The sequence below is a fragment of the Trichosurus vulpecula genome, chromosome 5 (assembly GCF_011100635.1).
Source record: "Trichosurus vulpecula isolate mTriVul1 chromosome 5, mTriVul1.pri, whole genome shotgun sequence".
Taxonomy (NCBI): domain Eukaryota; kingdom Metazoa; phylum Chordata; class Mammalia; order Diprotodontia; family Phalangeridae; genus Trichosurus; species Trichosurus vulpecula.
The window spans coordinates 136,229,999-136,253,028 of record NC_050577.1 but is presented as its reverse complement, the minus strand read 5'-3'; the positions used below and the strand labels follow the sequence as shown (position 1 = coordinate 136,253,028).

General features: G+C 38.3%; 1 protein-coding gene across 1 annotated transcript; it reads right to left on the bottom strand.

The window, feature by feature from the left end:
* Nucleotides 1-5,378: 5,378 nt before the first annotated feature.
* On the bottom strand, nucleotides 5,379-6,174 carry LOC118851067 (carbonic anhydrase 2-like). The gene is given in 2 exon segments (XM_036760637.1): nucleotides 5,379-5,657; nucleotides 5,659-6,174. Coding segments are annotated over 2 exon segments (795 nt in total).
* Between the last annotated feature and the right edge of the window lie 16,856 nt (nucleotides 6,175-23,030).

Below are 23,030 nucleotides of genomic sequence, written 5' to 3'. Positions count from 1 at the left end.
AGTCCAATAATTTTTAAAATTATCTCTCTTAGATCTATTTTTGTAGGCCATTTGTTTTTCCAGTGAGATATTTCACATTGTCTTTCATTTTTTCATTCTTTTAGTTTTGTCTTATTGTTTCTTGATTTTTGCTCCAGTCTAACTTTTAAGGAATTTTTTCTTCAGTGAGCCTTTTGACCTCCTTTTCCATTTGGCCAATTCTGCTTCTTAAGGCATTCATTATTTTCTTCAATCGCTTTTTGGACCTCTTTTACCATTTTGCCTAGTCAGTTTTTTAAGGTGTCATTTTCTTCAGTATTTTTATGTGACTCTGTCTCCTTCACTAAGCTGTTGACTCTTCTCATGATTTTCTTGTATCACTCTCATTTCTCTTCTCAATTTTTCCTCTACCTCTCTTACTTGGTTTTCAAAATCCTTTTTGAGCTCTTCCATGGCCTGAGACTAATTCATATTTTTCTTGGAGGCTTTGGATGTAGGAGCTTTGACTTTGTTGTCTTCTGAGTATGTGTTTTCATCTTCCTTTTCACCATAGTAACTTTCTTTGGTCAGAATTTTTTTTTTCTGTTGTTTGCTCATTTTCCCAACCTATTTCTTGACTTTAATTGCTTGTTAAAGTAGTACTCTGCTTCCACAGGGTAGAGGGCACACTCTCCCAAGCTTCAGGGGTTTTGTTCACCTGTTTTCAGAAATACTTCTCAGGACCTGTAAGTTTTCAGTTCTTCCAAGGTGGCACGATCTAAGGAGAAGTGTTTACTCCTCTCCTGGCCTGTGTTCTGGTCTATAAGTGACCATAAGTACTCTTTTGTGCCCTGGAACTATGAGGAGAGCTCTCCTTTCACTGTGCCCACAAGCTCTGCTCTGCTAGTACAAAGTCTGTCCTGGGACTACTACCCAGGATTGCAACCTGGATCCAAGTATGCGCAAAGCAACAGAGTCCTGCCTCAATGCTAGCAAAGAGACCCCTGTGATCTCCTTCTGATCAGTTGTTCGGTTGAACATCTGTGGACTGAGAGCTCCAGAAGCGGCTCTTGCCGCTGCTGATTCAGTCACAAGGCCTGCTCCCTGTTTGCTGGGGCTAGAGCTGTGCTGGCATGGCCTGCTTTGAACTGCGTGCCCCTCTTACCCTGGTGAAACAGACCTTTCCTGCTGACCTTCCAGGTTGTCTTGGGCTGGAAAATTGTTTCACTCTTTTTGTAGGTTCTGCTACTCTAGAATTTGTTTAGAGGGATTTGGATGGGTTTAGGGGAGAGAGAGTCCCTGCCTTCACTCCGTCATCTTGGCTACACCTCCAAAAGGCATGTTTCAGGAGTTCACATTTTATGAAGCATTTTGGGTTTTCTTGTTGTCTAAGGAAGCCCTTGCCTATATTGAGTTAAAATATGCTTCTCGATAACTCCTGGAGTTAATACTCTTCTTGAGCTAAAAACAAAACAAAATACTGCCCCCAACCTTTCTTTTGTATATAAGTAGTATTTCAAATATTCGGAAATAGCTACAACTCACTTATGTTTTCCTTTCTCCAGACAAAACATACTCAACCCTTTCAGCTGTGATAGAGATAATCAAACTTATCATCCTTATTTCTTCCCTCTGTATGAACTTGAGTTTATCAATCTCTCATAAAATGTGACACTAAAACCAGGAATGGTTGACAAGTAATTAACATCCAAGATGAATGAATAAGTAAGGGAAGGTCTAGCTCCCTCAATAATTTCAAGGTACCTGCCCTGGGTGACCAAAAAACGAGGGAACTGAAAGAAGTTTTGGAATTGACTACTCAGCTTCTGTCAGAAATCTTTAAAAAATCATGGAGAAAAGGAGATTGTCAGTAGAACTAGAGATGAGCCAATATTTTGGGATTTTCTTTTTTAAGAGCAGTACAAATTGTAATCCTGTGAGTTTGAACTTAATTCTTGGAAAAGTTGTGGTGCCTATTATTAAAGAGATGATTTGTGGACATTGAAATGGCTAAGAGTCACTATAGATTAATAGCAAACATTCCTCTTCAGGTTCTGCTTCTGAATCTCTGGACTTTGCTACAATGCCTCAACTGCCTTATCACCCTAGAAGTTCTTTAATCCCCTATGGCCTTCTCACCTTACATCATCCCTCCATCCCTATGGCCCTCTTATCCCATGGGTAGTATTTCTTGGAATCTTCATTTTGAGGAAGGGTCCAGGTCAGCCATCCTTTTTTCCCTTCCATCCTCTGCTTCTGAACCTCTTGACTTGGGCACTGTGCTTCTGAATGGGTACTTTCCTCAGCCTCCCTTCCACCTCCCTTTTATCTCCCTTTTATCTATTATCTCCGCCCCCCCCCCCCCCCCCCCGCATTAGAATGTAAATCCCTCTAAAAGTAGGGATTGTCTTGTATTTGCATCTCCAGAGCTTAACGTGGTGTCTGGTGCATAGTGAGCCCTCAATATGTACTTGTTGACTTAACTTGTCTTGATCAAGAACGGGCCCTCAGATTGATCTAATGTCCTTTTTCTGATTGGATTCACTAGAACAGGAGATCATGGGAATACTGTAGAAATAGTTTGACTAGATTTCAGTCAGTTAGCTTTCTAACAAAGCCTTTTGTACTATTCTTATGGATGAAATTGAGAAATTCACATTAGCTAGTAATACAATTAGCATGTAAGCTTCTGGAGAACAGGGATTATTTTCACATTTTAGTTGCCTGGCCGGCACAGTGCAATTCTGTAACAAAGTAAATGCTAAAGTAATGCTTGCTGATTGGTTGATTGGTAATTGACTTGGAGCAGGTTGAATGACTAGCCAAAGGCTCAAAGACAACTTAGAGCAAGGTTTCTAGTTTCTAGTAGATTACAGGAGTGAATGATCTGCAGGTCTGTGCTAGTGAATATCTTTAATGGTAACTGATGAAAGCAAATGCCAGATTTGCAGATGATATCAGATATGGGAAGGAGAGCTAACACTCTGGATGAGAAAGTCAGAGTCCCAAAAGATCTTGATGAAATAGCATAATGAACCAAATTTAATTTAATAAAATTAAAAAGGAATAACACACTTCTAAACTCATCTTAAAACGATCAGTTTCATAAGTATGTAGTGTGATGGAATTGTGACTGGACCATAGTAAGTATGAAAAAGGTCTGGCATTTTAATGAATTGAAGACTCAGTATAAGTCAACACTCTAACTGGCAACTAAACAGTGAATGCTGTGCCAGGTTGTTGGAGACACAGATTGTTTAGAATGAGGAAGAGAATAGCTTGCTATACTCTACTCTGATGAGACTACATCTAGAATGTAGTCAAGTTTAGATATCACATTTTGAAAAGGATATAGATAACTGGAGTGCTTTCAGAAGAGGGTGTGATTATGGTATAAGTGTCATATGCGGAAGGAGCTGGTGTTTCACTTTGAGAAGAGAGGGTATGATGCTGTATTTTAGAGGTTCACAGTTGAAAGAGGGATTGGAGCTTTTGCTTGGTCTAAAAGGGCACAATGAGAAGCAGTGCAGGGAGATAAATATGAGCTTGATATAAGGAAAACTTCTTAATAGATTTATCATAGTATCATAGATTAAGAGCTGAAAGTGATCTTAGAGACCATCAAGTCCAACAGCCTCATTTTATGGATGAGAAAACTGAAATACAGAGGTTAAATGACTCACCCAAGATCATATGGCTAATAAATATCTGAGGCAGGATCTAAACCCAAGTTCTTCCATCTCCAAGTCCAATACTCTATCCACTAAATCATGATGCAACTTTGGCACAGGCTGCACGTAATTAGATAATATATCTGAAATGCATTTTTCTTTAAGTTATGATTTATATAATCAGAGTTTAAAATGCTCTATATTATATTTTATATACAATATCAATTTAAAATACATACTTTAAAATTCACACAAACGTAATTCCTTTTTAATTTAATACAACTTCAAATGTATACATTTTTTTAAAAAAATAAACATTTCAGTTTCTTAAAATGCACCTTCTTTAAAAATATCTTCTCATTTGGGAGGTGGGAAACAAGGCATGTAGAATTAGGGATATATTGTCAAATCCATTTGCTTTGTTGTTTGAGTTTTGCTTAAATTTCTGTGTTAAAAGGGAGGATTTAATGGGGAGATACATTAACAAATGATCCTCATATTTAAAAATGGCATAAATTAAAACTATTAATTGGAGAAAGATACAATAAAATGAACCTACTTTATTATTTTACATGTTATATATTACACATAGTACTCTATATAGTATACATAATACTGGTAATACTGTACCATGTATTATATTTTATATTATATGTTATATAATATATTGATACATTTTAATCACTTAGTTGAGGGATTTTTTGTGTAGTGCTTTGCAAACTGTAGAGCACTTATAAATATTAGCTATTGGGAAAAAACACAAGTATTTATTAAGCACCTACTATATGCCAGGTACTATGCTAAGAACTTCATAAATATTACCTCATTTGATCCTCACAACAACGCTGGAAGGTAGGTGCTATTATTATCCCAATTTTGCAATAAAGGAAACTGAGGCAGGTAATGATTTGCCTAGGGTCATACACCTAATAGTATCTGAAGCAGGATTTGAACTCAGATCACTTCCTGACTTAAGGTACAGTATTCTGTGTCACTTAGCTTCCTCTAAATTTTTACTTATTTTATGTATATATGTATTATGCATGATGTGCATTATAAATTATATATTAATGCAATATATGTATATATTACATTCAACATATGTATATATGCACATACACGTGTGTATGCATGTGTGTATACATGTGTATGAAAAGTACACATACATACAGCTTCAAGTTAACTTTTCTAGGTAGTGATGCCTGCCCCCTAACACCTATGGAGGAAAGATTTTGTAATTCACATTTATTTTCATTTAAAAAAAAAAACTTCTATCACACTAAAGCACAGATTATAGCTTTTTTGATAAACATCCTTGAGTATTTGTGGATTGGTTTATTTTTCTCATTGACAACACTTTAAAATGGATCTGGGGTCCAAGATTTAGATCTGGAATGGATCTCAGAAGCCATTTGTTCTAACTCCCTCATTTTCCAGATGGGAAGCTAAGTCCCAAAGAACTTAAGCAATTTGCCCAAGGTCACATAGGCAATAAGGTATCAGAGCTGGATTTAAACCAAGGTCACCTAATTCCAGGTGCAGTGCACTTTCCATTGGGCCATGAGTCAACCTTTCACATTTCATGAATAAAAAGATCTAGAACAAAAGACAAAGGGACTAGAAGACTGAAGGAGAATGCTGCCAAAGCATAGATTGATAATTATCAATCAATCAAGGATTGATTTGTGTTTATCCAGACGGTCCATTTTGGGGGGGGGGGCGGAATCAGTATTTCTAGTGGCAGTAATCTTATTTTAAGAACCTTTTAATCTGCATGCCCTCCAGAGGCTGACATGGGCGCCAGTTTTCCATTATATGCTGCTTGGGGTGTTCTCCCTTAGTAGTGGAGTAAAGACCTCGAAATTTAGAAAGCTGTTCTTTGCTGATATTGACGGGTTCGTGTAAGACTATCCAAATCACACATTCTGAAAGAGGAGGAATGGTCAGTGAGCCTGCATAAGTCCAAAAGTCGTGGTTATCAGGAAGAAGACCAGCTGGATTGAAGTTTGTAAAGGCAGCATACATATCGCTTTTTTTTAATGGAATCTAACGCATCGATGACTTTCTGTAGCTCAGGTTGAGCACTTCCCACCGTCAAGAAAACACCCACAACAGCTAGTACATCAGGATGGTGCATTGCATCGCAGAATGCCTTGTATTTTGTGTTCCAGTGGACCAAGTGGAGCTCAGCTGCATATTTCAGTTCATCGACACTGTGTTCAGAGCCTTGATCGTTCCTGGAACCCCAGTGAAAACTGAAGTGAGCCAACCTGTATTTCTCAGTTAGAGGTCCCCCGCTTAGCACGGATTTGTCAGTACAATCATCGAACTCTACATTGAAAGAGTAACCTTTGTTGACAATCCCTCGAGTTGTTGAGGGATCGTAGTTAAAATTCAGAGGCTTCAGGGAACTGTCAGACTTGGTATTCCAGAGCTGAATATCAATAGGGGACTGGCGCCTTCCATTGGCAATAGGAAAAAGCTTATGCCAGGTATCGGGTCCATTGTCCTTGCCGTATCCCCAAAGAGGCGGCCTTTGCAACATGGTTTTGAAATCACTAGTTGGTGACTGGGCTGCACTTCTAAATGTGTTCCAGTAGAACTCTCTCTCTCTCTCTCCTCTCTCTCTCTCTGTCTTTTCCCCCACCCCTGCCCCACCCAGTCTCAACTCCAATTCTCAGTAAAGCTCTTGGGGGAGCCGGAAGAGAAGGCTGAAAGCAGAGGAGGCTGATGAGACTTGGGAAAAAGAGTGCCAAGATAGGAGCGGGGGTGGTTGGATACCAGGAGTTAACTGGATAGCGATTTCCCAGAGCTGAGTAAGTCAGTACTGGGGCCGAAGAGAGACAAGATAGTTTTTCTTGGACAATCTTTTGCCGGCAGTCTGAATCACTTTACTTCTTTGGCCTTCATCAATTTAATGGAGTTCTGGAATTCCCAGCACAGAAATCCTCCAGCACAGAGATCCCTCAGCACAGAGCAGTCATCACCAGGCTATGAGTGGAAAGAACAGCAACCGACTCTTCCTCCTTTCTTTAGCATTTTAAAGCTCTAGGACAGGGACTGCGGGTCTACTCAGGTGGGCAGGTGGCTTATCACAGCGCCTACATGTGCCAGCCACATCACACTTCCTCCAACAGAGCCAGCACCACTGGGTATCGCTGGGGCGGGTACACTTTGTCCTTTATTGCTCCCCTTAGGTCCCTACTGTGACTGCATCGTGGGTTACCACCCTAACTCGCTGAAGGGGGGAAAGAAGATTGGTCAGGCCAAGGCTGAGCTGGCACTTGATGAGGTTGTCATAGAGGCACTTAACCAACTGCTTGGACCTGAGCTACCTTCCATCTAATATGGGGTACTTAACATGGAGTATATGAACTTAGAAAAGTTTAAAAAATTTTTGATATAACCTGTGGTTCCAAGTCCATTTGCATAAGACTACATCTAGCTACATGATAGATTGAAGGGCTTTGAGTAATCAGTCCCCACCAATTAGGAGAGTCTTACATAAATGAACTTTGGGCACTGTTTCATGGAAACTATATTTCAATATAATTGACTCTTTTATTATAATCCTGTTTTTTACCCTTTTTTGAATTTAAAACCACTATTCTGAGCAGGAGTCTCTAGGCTTCGCCAAACTGCCAAGGAATTCATGCTACAAAAAATTGTAAGAACTCCGTATTTAATAGATTCTGAAATCTTGTGATTCTGTGGATATGCGGAAGACAAACATCAAATTTAAGGGGAAAAAATGAAGGCAGTAGGGACGACAGAGCTAATGAAAAAAATCAGGACCCAAGGAGTTCTCAACAGGCTAGATTAATGTACAGACCAAAATAATGTGATATTTACTTCAGTATTTTGAAAGATCCTTGATTTCTTTAGAGTGAGGAGTAAACCTGCTGATATAGTTCACAATGACCCGCCTACATCTTTGTAAGTGGGTTTACATAGTCGTGGCCCCCCAATTTCATTGCTTTCTGACTGACCTTCTGATAATAAATCTTCCTGAATACACTGGTTCTCAGATTATAGACAGAATACTGAGATCTGGTCTGTACTTAAAACTTTTTCAACCTTCTATTTTAAAGTTTGTGCTCTACTGCCTTAACTTTTGAGAAACCAGGGTCGTCTCTAGGACATGATGCAGCATCAAAACATGTCTTTAGTGAGGAAGATGGTATTTAATAGCACTAAATATAAATTCCAGAGCTATGCTTAAAAATCAATCTAACAAATGCATGATGTGACAAAATATTAGTTTGTAAAACAGAGAGGTGATGTTCACTGTCTTGAAATACTTGAAGGGTTATGGTATAGAAGAGGAATTAGACCTAATTATCTTGACTTCAGTGTTCATAAGTAGGACTAAGGAATAGAAGATATAAGCAGGATAAAATTGGAGAATAAATTGGAGCTACATTTAAAAAAAAATCAATGAATTGCCTTGGGAAGTGGTAAGTTTTCCATCATTGAAAGTCTTCCGGAAGAGGCAAGATGACCACTTGTTAAGGATGTTGTAGAGGGGATTCCTTTCAGGAACAAACAAATGACCTTGGGGGTCACTTCAAATGCAGTTATTCTATGATTATAATTGACTATAAGTTTAATATGAGTTAGCAGAGTAATGTGACTCCAAAAACTGGTACTGTGATCTTAGTTCGCATCAATAGAAGGATAAAGTCCAAGATAAAAAGAATAATGATTCCTTTGTAGTCTGATAGTCCACATGTGGTGAATTATGATCAGTTAGAATTCATAAAGAAATTAGATAAGTTTATCATCTATTCTTTTATCCAAGGCACTAATACAAAATATTGAACAGAATAGGGCCAAAGTCAAAGCCCTGTGAAACTCTGATGCTGTGTCTTCCAAGTAACATAGAGACAGCCATCAATTTTTGGGTCTAGTTGATCATCTAGTTCTATTGTTGTTGTTAAGTTGTTTGTGACCAACTCTCCATGACCCCATTTGGGGTTTTCTGGTCAAAGATACTGGAGTGGCTTGTCGTTTTCTTCTCCAGTTCATTTTATAGATGAGGAAACTGAGACAGATAGGATTAAATGACTTGCCAAGGATCACGCTAGGGTATGGTGGATAGAGTGCTGGATGTAGTAAGAAAGACCTGAGTTCAAACCCTGTCTCTTATATTTATTAGCTGTATGATCATGGGTGAAATACAATCTTTTAAAGCCTCAATTACTTCATCTGCAAATGGAAATATTAGTATTTCCTTCATAGAATTCTTAGACTCAAATAAGATAACCTAAAATTTTTTGCAAGTTTACAAAGTATTTTCCAAATTATGTATGTCACTTCTAATTATTATCCTAGGACTCAGTTTAGGATAGTGGAGGTAGCAGGAATAGGTGATAATGAGAACTAAGTTATGACCATCCTTATTCAAGATGTGGAATGAGATGTACAGTTTTGGACATCCAAATTCCCAATATGGGAATTCAGCTCAGTCCTACACATTCTTAGGGTAGGTGGAAATCCTTTTCTCTCTAAAATTCTCATCCACCCTTTCCTGGATTTCTTCTTCTATTACTCTTTCCATATTTTAGTGCTTCCATATTCTAGTGGCTTGACTCTCCACATTTGTTTTCTTTTTTTTTCTTTTAATGGGGGGTGGAGGCATGAAAGGGAGAAAAAATATATGCCTGTTAATTGATTTCTCTGTTTTATTTTGTTTTCACAAATAATTAAAAAAAATTCTGACCGTGGATGTTGCAGAGGTTGATGAACGGGGAGACTGGGGTGTTCTAGGCAACATCAATATGTATATATAGACATCACTAAGTAGGAGAGCTGGTTTAGGATAGAGAGGAAGACGGTGAACTAGTTACTGAAGTTGCTGGAAGGTATGGAGAATGAGTTGGAGGCCAGTAATAACAAAGATAGAAACTGGGGAGTGTGTAAAGATTTATGGATAAAAATGGCAGTCTTTAATACTCAGTATCTCAAAAGTCAGTGTAGTTTTTTTTTTTTTTGCAGGGGAAGGCAGGGCAATTGGGGTTTAGTGACTTGCCCAAGGTTACACAGCTATTAAGTGTGTCAAGTGTCAGGTCCTCTTGATTCCAGGGCCAGTGCTCTACTTACTGCGCCACCTAGCTGCCCCAAAAGTCAGTGTAGTTTTAAGCAACTACCTAATGTACTAAGCCTTTGGGGACCCCTTTTTAACTTGTAACTTAAATTTCTTTAAGAACATGAACAAATGGTTTAGTGAAATATAACAAAAATTTTAAGGTAAGAAAAAAAACAAACAAAAAAAGAAGTTAGAGTAAATAATTTTATAATAGATTTACTCAGTATGGCTTCATGATTTCTGGCTGGCTATAGGTATACAGGGGTGGAAGTTAGCAGGGCAGGAGTAGTAGAAGGTCAAGGAGGGCATAGGATTCAAATGTGGAGGAGAGTTCATGTATTGAAATAGCTGACTTTTGGATCAAGATTGGCTAGGAAGGGAACTGGGGCCAGAACAGGAGAGATGAATTTGGTTTAAAAAAGATACACTGAGAGAAGATAATAATTTGGGAAGAGCAAGGGAGTGAGAGAGGTAGAATAACAAATCCTAATGGTCAGAAAAGAATTTCAGAGTTTTAAATCTTGAAGACTGGGTAGTGTTAAGGTGATGTACTTTGTGCTATTTGAAATTAATTTGATAACTTTATATATGTATATATATATATATGTATATTAGTACTTATTTAACAATGTAAGTGTTATAACCTCCCAATAGCATAGATGTTTCCCAAGTGTATGGATTATTTTTTCCCTTTGGGTCCCCATCATCTAGCACAATGCTGAGTTGAATCGATTCTAACCATGATTAGGGAGCCACAGCCATTGAGCTGTGGGAGTAGAAAGGAAGCAATTGTTGATTCTTTGTTTAATGAGGTAAACAATTTCTCTTATGTTGGGAGTTTACTTGTAGGCAATAGATGAACTCAGAGAGGCTTAGAACTTCTGGGGTGGCGTCCATCAAAGGGTAGAATGTGATTCCAGTTTTTACAGCAAGGAAAGCAAAAAGACCAGGTGAGATTTTCGCATTGGAGATTAGTGAGTCTAAATGGTGTCTGACATTCTTGGTCGGTTTTCCTGGACTGTGCATCCCTTGAGAAAGTGTTGAGTGCCTCAGACATTCACTACTTGTGCGACTGTGGGTGAGTCACTTAATTTTGCCTCCGTTTCCTCATCTGTAAAATGAACTGGAAAAGGAAATGGCAAACCACTCCAGTATCTTTGCCAAGAAAACCACATATGGGGTCATGAAGAGTCATATACAACTGAATCAACTGAACAACAAGTGTCAGACATGGGTTACAAAGAAAGGTAAAAACCACAGTCCCTCTTCTAAAGGAGGTCATATTCTAATGGCAGAGACATGTAAATAAGTAGGCATATACAATCTACATTCAGAAGTAGATGGGTGGTAATCTCAGAGGGGAAGGCACTGGCAGGTGCGGGGCCACAAAAAAACCTTCCTGCAAAAGATGGCATTTGAATTGCATCTTGGAGAAGGCATACAAGGTGGAGGTAAGCAAAGAGAGCATTCAAGGGCTGAGGGGACAGCCAATAGAAAGACATAAGGTCAGGAGGAGGACGGTCACATTTGCAGAACAGTAAAGAGGCCTGTGTGTTTGCATCCATGCTAGAGAACAGCTGAAATAGAATAGAAATGGAAGTAATGGGAGTTGAGTTTGAGAGGTCCTAGAGGCTTGAAATCATGGAAGAAAGACATTTTTACACTTGGGGGTAGAGGGAGTTGGAGGATAGAGAAACCAAACTCTCTAGGTCACTACTGAGGAAGCCACTGTGGTGAACAGGTGAAGTGCTTACCAATGGATAGCTAGCTTCTTATCTTAAGGGATTGTTACTAATTGCTTGTAAGTTAACAACTCTTGTTTCTAGCTGTCGATGTACGGTCAGCTGTTGGTTCACTTATTTTTCAGTCAGGTCCCACTCTTCATGACCCCATTTGCAGTTTTCTTGGCAAAGGTACTGGAGTAGTTGGCATTTCCTTCTTCAGCTTATTTTACAGGTGAGGAAACTGAGGCAAATAGGGTTAAATGGTTAAGTGATTTTCCCAGGATCACACAGCTAGTAAGAATCTGAGGCCAGGTTTGAACTCCTGAAGAGGAGTCTAACTGACTCCAGGACCTTCACTCTATCCCCTGTGCCACTTAGATGCCTGAGAATATTCTCACCACCCTTTAAATTCAATACCTGGGGCAAAGCACTAATAATTCCACCTCAGTTACTACTGTACCTTTAGTAAACTTGCAAATAGCTTTTATTGAACTCATTTTTAGCAACTAGATGTTCCTTAACTGTGTACTCTTTGACATGTCATTCTCTATGTTGAATTTCAATCATCTCTTAACCATATTTTATCCTTTCTAGTTTGAAAAGTCTAGGCTACACAAATGTTCAGCATTTCCTTTGTTGGCTCTTATGAGCTCCAAAATGACAATGTTACTTTTGAAAATTTTTCAAAATTATCAGTAATCAAAATAATCAGTAATACATTATCAGTAAATCTTTCCTCACTGTTAAGAATTAAGCCTTGATTAGCCATCCCCCAACAGATAAACAGCCAAAGGATATGAACAGTTAGCTTTCAAAGAAAGAACTCTAAGCTATCAATAACTATTTGAAAAAGACTACAGCTCATTAATAATGAGAAATGAAAAAAAATGAAAATGAAAATGTTAGAAGGACTATGGGAAAATAGGTATACGACTGTGTGTTGGTGAAACTACGAATTGGTCCAGACGTTCTGGAGAACAATTTGGAGCTATGCCCCAAATGCCATTAAACCATATACTCTTTCAGGCCATGATAGGACCGTTTAGTCTACACTCCAGACAGATAAAAGAAAGAGAGAAAGTACACACATTACAAAAATAATTATAGCGGCTCTTGCTTTTATATCAAAGATTAGAAAGTAAGGGGATGTCAATCACTTGGGGGAATGAATGGATGAATAAATGATTATATAGGGATATAGTAGGATATCATTGTGTCATAAGACATGATGAAAGTGACAGTTTCAGAGAAACCTGAGAAATATGTATGAACCGATGCAGGGTGAAGTGAGAAGAGCTACATTTGAAAAACAAAAATTATGAAAGACTTAAGAACTATGATCAATGCAAGGACCAATAATAATTTCAGTAAACTAAAATGAAGCATGCTATATCCCTCCTGATTAGAGAAGTGATAAATTCAAAATGCAGAATAAAGGCATATATATTCAGAAGTGGCCAATATAGGCATTTATTTTTCTTGACTATGCATATTTGTTGTGAGGGTTTTACTTTTCTTTTGTCCAATTATGTAATTGGTGAAGTGGGAAAAAGGGTGCCTGAGAGGTATGATTATCAAAAGGGGAAAAAGAAAGAAAAAGAAAAGTTCATTGAAGAATTTTTTTTAATGCATAGAAGACAATGTAAGACTAGAAGGAAATACAGAAAGCAGGACAGCTTTGAAAAGTTGTAAGTTGAATTTATCATATATTTTAAAAAATAAGCTGTATTTTATAGTTTTCCTTTTCTATGTTTACAGAAATGCTTCACTTTATATTTAATAGATTCAGAATAAAAATGAAATATAAAAAATTGTCATGATTAGCTCTAAGAAGCGCTCCTACCTATATTAGACTCTATGATTGGTTCAGGTGAGAGCTGGGGCTGAGCAGACAGAGTCCATGGTAAGGTTTGAAATCTCTGTTCTGTGAACAGGAAGAGAAAGGGAAAGTGGGAACTCTAGTGCAGATGGAAGATAGGAAGATTGCACCATATGCCAATACCAACAACATGGTAGACATAATAAAGAGCTCAAATTGAGAGACAGAAGCAAGGTAAAAACCTTCATCTGAAAAAGTGACTTGGGAGAGGTAAGTGAGAGTTTAATACCAGAAGTCAGACAAGGACAAGGTAGACCTATGCAGAGGATCAATTTATTGCACTTAAAAGACTGCCTAGGCACATGAGAGGTACATGCTTAGTTGTATTCCAGTCTCACCCGTCCAAATTGTCCAAGCTTCCTTCATCTAGCAAACTCCCATGGGCTATCAGTATCTTCTTTAGAATTCATGCAACTAAGTGGTGGCTTTGCTCACACTCTGGCCAGCTGGAATGCTCTCCAAGTTGCTTTGGCTTTCATTAATGCCCATGGAATTTATAGGGCTGCAGACAAATTATCTCATTTTTCCTAACTTTTGTTAAATGACATAGAAAGGCAAATAATAAATTTTTCAGATGCTCAGCTTTTATAGAATGAGACTATGATGAATTAGATATGTATTTATATAAAATGTGTGTATATATGTGTATGTATACATATATGTGTATATATGTATATATGTGTTTATGTGCATATATGTATATACACACATACATATAATTTGTTGTTGTTCAGTTGTTTACAGTTGTGTCTGACCCTTCATGTCTCCATTTGGGTTTTCTTGGCAAAGATACTAGAGTACTTTGTCCTTTCCTTCTCCAGCTCATTTTACAGATGAGGAAACTGAGGCAAACAAGGTTAAGTGACTTGCCCAAAGTGACATAGCTGGTAAATGTCTGAGGCCAGATTTGAATTCCAGGAAGATGAGTCTTACTGATTCCAGGACCATCACTGTATCCACTGTGCCACCTAGCTGATTATACATACATACATACACCTACACACATGGACATATGCACACACACGCACACATACTTGCACACACAGATAGATACGCATGCATATATATGCATGTGTATGTGTGTGTGTGTGTGTATGTGTGTGTGTGTGTATGTATACATATACATATGTACCAGGAAACTTCCATCTATATCAATAGAGCTAGGTGATCAGTAGTGGACTTCACATCAGCATCATTTCTGTTTTTCTCTCCTTTTATCCTTACTCAAATGTAGTTCAGTGGGTTTCTATGTGCATGTTTCATGTATATGGAGTATTCAGGGAAGACTATCCTCTGATGTGAAGGCTTACTAAGTCCTTTTTAGGGCTGCTCACTCACCTGGCACCCAACTCCCACTTGTAGCTCCAAGAAGCTGTAGCATGTGCAGCAGCCACACAGTAAAACTGTCTTAGCAGAAGGCCTGCTAAACCATGTGGAGGGTAACCAACAGGCCTCAAACCCACTGGTGAGTTTGAGTGATGCCTACCCCAAACATGTGAAGACTTCCCCCAGCAGGATGAGCTGATGAGACCAATTTGTTCCTACAGCCATGAAGGTGGCTGAAGCAGAAACTATACAAGAGCTCTTACAGCTTGGTCAGGCATCAAAGATGCCAAGGTCATCCACTGCATCCTGGGTCATTACCAGTGTGCCTGACTTTTGTCTTGCCACTGGACTTCAATGACTCTGGAAGAGAGAACAAGGCCAACGATTTTGGGCAACTCTACCTCACTTACATCCAGTTCACACTCAAGTCAAGATATCACCCCGTGATGTCAGTGGTCCTCTTAGAAGGTGAAGGACAAACAATGAGATACATGTTTATGGATTTCCATGCAGGTGCGTATTTTCTTGGGACAGAATGCTACTTTGCTACTCCCTATGTGAGACAGTTTTGTTTTGTTGTGGGTTTTTTTTAGCAAGAGTATACTTTATGTCCATCCTAAGTCCCATAATACCAAATAACTGTAATACTAGAGTAGTTCAGTGGGTAGAGAGTGCTCAATATGGACCTGGAATCAGGAAGATCTGAGTTCAGATCCCACCTCAGACACTAATTATGTGACCCTGAGAAAGCCATTTAAGTTCTCTTAATCTCAATTTCCTCATCCATAAAATGGGGGAAGGAGAACAATAGCACCTACCTACCATGGTTGTTGTGAGAAAAAAAGGAAATAATATTTGTAAAGCATTTTGAAAAACTTAAAGTGCTATATAAATATTATCTGTTATCATGTGTAGAGTCATGTAAAACCTCTTTGTGTTAAGTTCACTTGGTTTGTTATCCATCATCTACGAACTGAGAAGTAGCTATGGCTTAGTGAACATAAAGCCGGCCTGGGAGTGAGACCTAGGTCTAAGTACCACCTCTCACATACTGGCTGTGTGACCCTGGGCAAGTTTCTTAACCTCCCGGGTGACAATTTAAGACTGAGTTCTACAACAGTTTCAGATCTGTATCAGTGAAGGGAGTTTCCTCACCAGTAGTTTCCTCAATTCTTGGATGAATCTAAGATCTGGTCTTTCTCCCCAAATCCCCTCCCCCAACATATCCATTTGTATATAATCATATGCCCTATGTATTGCTCATAAACCTTTTCACAGTTATGCTATCCCATGAATCACTGGGCATCTCCTTCAATATTCTTCTTCTTTCTACATCCCTTCCTGCATTCTCTTTCTACATCTATGGTCCTCCATAGGACCTGGGCTTATGGTTTTATTCAGCAATCTTCTCCAAACTTCATACAGATTTTCAATTTAAAACATTCTTTATCAAAAAGTAGGTAGTAAAATGGAAAGAGGCTTTAATCTAGAATCAGAAGATGTAGTTCAAATCTGACATTTACTAGATCTGGGACAATGGATAGTTCATTCTAACTTCAGTTTCCTCATCTGAAAAATGTGGATTAACAATTCACTGTTTACCCTAGAGGGTTATTGTAAGGAAAACACTTCAGAAAACAAAATGTTATGTAAATTTGAGCTATTCTTTTTATCAGACAGATCCTCTTTCTGGTTCTTATGCGATAGACTCCATTCTTAGCCAAGGGTTGAACATTTTGCCATCATATGCCTCGGTTAAGAAAAATGAATTCTGTTCTTAACAATGCATCTCTGATAACCAATTAAAACACATTATTGGACTGCAATGGAGAAGTTAAGCAAATGGAAAAAACAGGATAGGAAAACCATTGGGCCTCAAGAAGAGGTCTCAAGAAGCCATCATTCTTATTCCTCAGATCTGCCCAAGACCAGCATAAATGTTACCTCCTTAATAAAGTTTCCCTTGATCCATTACCCTCAGCAAGAAGTGAACTCTCTTTTCTAAACCCACTCTTAGCACCTACTTGCCTCTTTTGTATTTGCATTTATATTACCCTCTTTTATATTGTAAGCTTCTTCATTCTCGAAGAGGAGCAATGGCATCAGGAAGGTAATGTCTTGACTTGCAAGTGAATTAGATTTAAGTGAGACAGGGGTGTGCCAAACCATCAGCCTCACTCTCTCCTCCAGAGTCATCTAAGTTCAGTGGCAAGGCATAGGTCAGGATGATTGGAGATGGCTCTGGATGCAGTGGGAGCCCTTGGCATTTTGAAACTGTGAAATCCAAATACGTTTAATTCAATCTTGGGGTCTAATAACTTTAATGACTTTAATAACTTTAAGTTCTTTCCCAGGTCTGAGTTTGTCTGAGGCAACACCCATTCAGTGATTCAAGGCTAGGTAAGAAATGAGGCAAAAGATTGTAAGCATCTTGAGTGCAAGGACCTTGTTTCATTTTTATTTTTATCTTCTAGTGCTTTGCACGTGGTAGGCACTCAAAGTTTATTTAATTTAATTGATAAATACATCCTAGCATCTCCAGGAGGATATATCTAATGAGTCACTTAGGTAAGGGAAAAGGATTGAATCAGAACACTTTCTTCCTTCAACAGAGAACAGTCTACATGTTGTCTAGGAACTTTGGTCTTTGGAGTGAAACAAGTATAAAAATAATTGAAAGGAAGGGTGAGGAGGAGGAAAAAATACAATGGAAGAGAAGCCAAACAAGACTCTGAAGTGGCATGTGGAGATATAGTGGAATTAAGGCTGCTAGGAGTATTAGGACTCTTCCACTTTAACTCGCCCCATTTTCAATCCATATGAATCTATTTCATCATTATAAATGTCCACAACTATTGGAACATTTTTATTTTGTTTTTATGTACAGAAACATCTGTTCTCAAGTCCTGCCTCTGACACATATTGGCTGTATGACTCTGGACAAGTCACATCACTTCTCAGGGCTCTAGGCCACTAGCCGAGACTTTAATTTGTAGATAAGTTACCCATCCATATGAAATCAAAGGTCTTGTCCCTATCCCAGTGCCTAAATGTTCATAAGCCTAATTATTAAAAATAAGAACGGGGAGACATTGGCTGCTGTCTTACCTCACTCCTTTTTCTCTAAGTTGTTTACCATCAGTTAATTCTTATTTGATCAGTGGCTTTCGGGAACCCTTCCTTGGTATGAATGCAAAAATTCTTTAGTACCTCTACCTTTCCCATTCATGAGATGACTTTCTGTTCTCCAGACCAACCCCTCACTGCATAGCTTTTCTCATGAAACTTATTATCAAAATCTTTAATCATTTTCCTTGCTTCATTCACGTTGTAATTCTTCTCCACTGGCCTGCTTAATTTTAGACTTTTCAGACTAGGAAAACTACTCTAATAAAGAACTGACCAGTGTTGACGATAGTGATAACATATTTTTGTAATCCCTCAACTCTTGTTTATACAAGGCAGAATCATGCTTTCTTTAGCAGCCCTACAAGGTTGATTCATATTTAGCTTATGATCCGCTATGGCTCCCAGATGTGTTCTGTCACACCACAAGCACAAAGTCAATATTTTTTCATCTTGCATTTCTTGAGTTTGTTTTTCCACTGTAAGCAAATTTTTCCATATGATCACATTCCTGACTAAATGTGAACTATATACAAAAATAACCCTTAAGTATATGGCATAGTTTAAAAAATCTGAGTGCCATTTAAGTTCCAAAGCCAGAAGATCAATTAGCAGATTGATGAGTAAGGATTCTGTATGTATTTCCATTATGAAAGTCATTTGTTAAGTTAAAATGCCTTGTCTTTATTACAGGTATCACTGTAATTGGCTGAAGTTGTCTCAGATGTGAAATGTAAACTGTGAAATCCAAATACGTTTATTTCAATCTTGGGGTCTAATAACTTTAATGAAGAATGGATACCTCACTTAAAATGAGTCAAAAGGATTATATTCCACAATAGAAGCATAGTGAGAAGACCAATTCTATATTTGCTGATTGTTCTTATTTGCTATGGACATTCACTGTTGTTTGGCTGTTAATTATACCATAGATATTGAAGACAAAAACAGAAATAATCCTCAAACAGGAATGTATGTATACTTTTGTTAATTTTGTTACCTGAAGTTTACATTATATGCAATTGTATGAGGTGATTAGAACATTTTGCAATAAATCCAATGATTTGGAATAGAAGGTAACACCATGAAGGTAGTTTGTACTTGATTACTTTCACATTTTAAAAGGTTCATGATTTTATTATGAAGATACCTTCTTCACAAACCTTCCATGTTCCATAGATTGCTCTGCTCAAGAAATGCATCTCCCAGTATTCAGTCTCCTGATGGTAAACCTTTTCACACTTAGCTAGGTGGCTCTTTGAATGACCTTTAGAACATGCTGTGTCTTCACTCCTAGATACTACCAGAAAGAGGGAGCTGGAGAAGGAGAAAAACTATCTAGATAGTTTTAAAGACAAAGTCAATTCCAGCTGCGAAGCCAATGGAAAGAAGCTGCTCTAACCCATGTGGTAGAGGAATGCATAATGGCATCTCCCACATGGATCAATCAATAATCAATGACAATTTATTAAGCACCTACTGTGTGCCAGGCACTATGCTAAACACTGGGGATACAAATGTGAAAAAATAAAGACAGTCTCTGCCCTCAATGAACTTACAATCTAATGAAGGAAAGACAAGACACATAAAGCTGAAAAGAGAGGTGGAGAAGGTACTAAATGCTAAAATCCCAAAGTAATGCAGCCAGGTGAGAAATGAGATGTCTAAGTGGAACTCTCTCCTTAAATTACATGGAAGTTTGGAGTTCATGGCCCCACCCTCCAATCAGACAGGAAGAGGGCAGTGATAAAGCTAATGAGGTCTTACAGGTTCTTACGTGATCTTACAGTAATCATTTACTACAGGATGGATATTATTATTCACAATTATTAGTATACCAATAAGGAGCTTCCTAGCACATGGCGATGTTCCAAAGTAGTGTAGCCAGCTGAGAAATGAGGAGATGTCTGAGCTGGGCTCTCTTCTTAAATAGAGGTTTGAAGTTGATGGTCTCACCCACCAATCAGAGGGACAGAGGGTAGTGATGAAGTAGAGTACCTAAGACAGATGCCTCCATTTTAGGTGATCTGGGTACATGAAAAGCCACATCACAGTGTCTTTCCTGGGTCTTTTTTTTCCTGAAAATAAACTTGCAACTGGGCCTTACTTCCTAAGAGATTTTCACTTTATTTTTTCCATTTAATTATGCTGGCTGAGATAGTGCCAGACCTTGGTGTAAATTTTGCCATTTAGAGACATATCCCATATAATATTACTTGACAGAGGGAAGGAGGTGGGTGGGCAATGTGGGAGTCCAGTAGACAAGTGTGGATTGTGTAGGAGAAAGTGCAGAAGATGAGAGAGAAGAGTGCGGAGGGGTCAAGATGAAGCTGAACTGAGTTGGAGCAGACTTGTCTCAGTTGACGTCAGAAGATGAATTACATTACTGAGATGATTTTGAAGTCTTAAGATGAAGTTTACTAATAGCTTGATGAAATTATTTTGGGCTTATTTTTTTAGTAGTAGAAAATTTAATACATTGAAAGCTGGCTTCAGAGACAGGAAGAGAGCAAGATATAAGTCTTTCCTCTGACACATATTACCTTGGACAAATCATTTAACTTTGAGTGCCCCCAGACAATTCTCTAAGACTATAAGGTACAGGGTAGGTGCCAGTTGGCCTTGGTAGAAGGAATTTCCTCATTAGGAGCTTCCTATACCAATGAGGCAGCTATGTAGTACAGTAGACTGAGTGCTGAGCATGGAGACCATAAGATATGAGTTCAAATCTGGTCATAGACACATACTAGCTCTGGGCAACACATTTAACTTCTATTTGCTTCTATTTCCTCAAATGTAAAAAGGAGAGCACCTACCTTTTGAAGTTGTTGTGATAATCAAATGAGATGATATTTGTAAAGGGCACTCTCCAAAGAGTGAGGGGAAAGTTTGCAGTTTACCAATACCACTGTGTGGCACTTATAAATCTATACAATTTTTAAATGGATGCTTTTTTTTGAAAAAGCCATGCAGATGCACATAACATCAAATACGTGGTTATTCTCTCACCAGGCTTAGATTATAGAGACTTCTGAATGAAAATGTCACGGTCACATTTCCCCATACACAACATTTGTTTTAACTCTCATTGCCTTTCCCTGGGTTTTATAAAGTGATTTCAAGGTCTGCTATTAAAGTTTGAAAAAGTAGAACATTTTCTTCTTTTTCTTTCAGTTTCAGCATCCCCATACCATGCTTTCAAAGTGCTTTTTACCTTTGAGCAAAACCACTGCATATTGAATGAGAAACAGATTGTCTGTGTGCTGTGTGTGTGTGTGCACGCGCGTGCACTACAACTGAATTCTTTGCAGTTAACGCCAAATCTGAATCAACTCCGTGAATTACCTTTAGTAAAAGTTAGCTTGATCCCCAGCCTTCAGTGCATACTTTAATAATAAAGATGCTGCAGCTTTAACAAGGAGTGCATTTGTCTTTAAGTCTGCATGATAGTGAAAGCTTAATATGGGGGGGGGGGGAACTTTTGTCTAGCACAAGTGATTTGAAGATGTTTTGCTCCATGCATGTGAACTCAGCAGGTGATCCTTGCCTATCTTTGATGTCAAACAGCACAAAACTTCAGTGACTAGTGGCTTCAGAAATGCAATAGACATAGCTGAGTCTTCATACGAAGCTCATGCTTGAACTACATCAGAAGAACTGACATCTATTATGGTGAGCAAAGACAAGTGTTTGAAAAGAGATTCAAACAGAAGTGTCAGAATTTACAGTGCATAGTTTTATATAAGTTGATTTTAACCAAGCATATCTCTATGAACTCGGCAGGATAGAAAAGAAATTTCAAAAGGCAGAGAAATTGTTGTCATCTAAGGGCATGGAATGTTTTAATAGCTTAAGGAAGAACATTTCTGAAAGGTTATATGGTGATCCATTTACTTTGACTGAGTAATAAGGCTTGTCATTGTGATGGTGAAGTTTTTAACCCTTAGAACAATAGGCACTGGAGATGCAACCAAGAGACTTAAAATCTTCGCAGAAGCTGGCTGATGAGCAAAAGCCCATTTGACGTTCAGCTTCTAGTAATAGGAAATTATCATAAACGATCTGAATATTTTATAGCCACTTTTTTGTTCCTTTTTTTTTCTTCTGGTGACCTAGTGATTGATACCTTGGTTGAAAAAAGGATATGGGGTAATGGAATTTGGACTTTAAGCATGGGCTTCTTCAAAGAACGCAGAAGAACGATCAAACAATAACTCTATTAAGTACCATTGTGATTATTTGTCCATTTTTCCCCTTCTTTCATTCCCTGTCCTACATACCTCCCCGTGTACATTACATAGCCCTGGAAAAAAGAAGAGAACCTTTGTAGGTACACGGTCTGTTTGAAATTGTGTCCTATAGGCTTACTCGAAGCATTGCTCTGAAATTGTCCCTAAGGAGTCTAGTGTCACAAACCAATCTAATTGTTTTCTTTAGAATGCTTTTTTTAAACAACTTTTTTTTTCTTTTTTAAACAGCTTTGAAGAAAAAAAGGCAGAGCAAACTGTTTGACTAAAACACTGGAATCCAATTCGCAGGTTGCACTTTCCAGCTTGTAATCAACATGTAACAGTGTGAGCTCTACCTCTTCTTAACCTACAATTAGCACAATTAATGCTCCCCATGCCAAACCACTTGTTTAGTTATTATATTCTAATGTTTTTCTTTAACAACAAACTTGCTTGCTCAGACTAGATTTCCCCAAGAAAAACAGAATGGCTAGCTAAGTCTGCCTTGGTGCTTGTTATTTTCTGAAGCCCAGCCCTTTATTTTCTTTCTTTTTAAAATAAGGAATTTATTACAAGTACTGAATATTTATTTAAACTGAAATTCATTGAAACAGCTTATGTTTCTCTCAGACTGAGTGGTTTACAAATTTAGAAAAGAAAGAGACAGATATGAAAGATACTGTAGACAGGGTCATAACTAGTTATTTTTGTCCCTAATGTAAGAAGTAGAAAGCAAAACTTAAATCAAATGGTATTGGGGTGGGGTGGAAAAGGGTAGGGCATGAATGGAGTACCCAGGAGGCTTAATTGATAGCTTCTTATTTTAATTACACCCACACCCACACCCACACCCACACATACCCACACCCACAGACACACACATTCCCGCCCCCCAACTGGTGCTAAGCTCTGTTGTTTCTATATTGCTGGATTGGAAGGACTGCTAGCTCTAAATTTGTCACTAGGGGGCAAAACTTCCATCTTATTTATGGTTCTTAAGGTAGGTTGGACTGCGTGTGAATAAAGTGA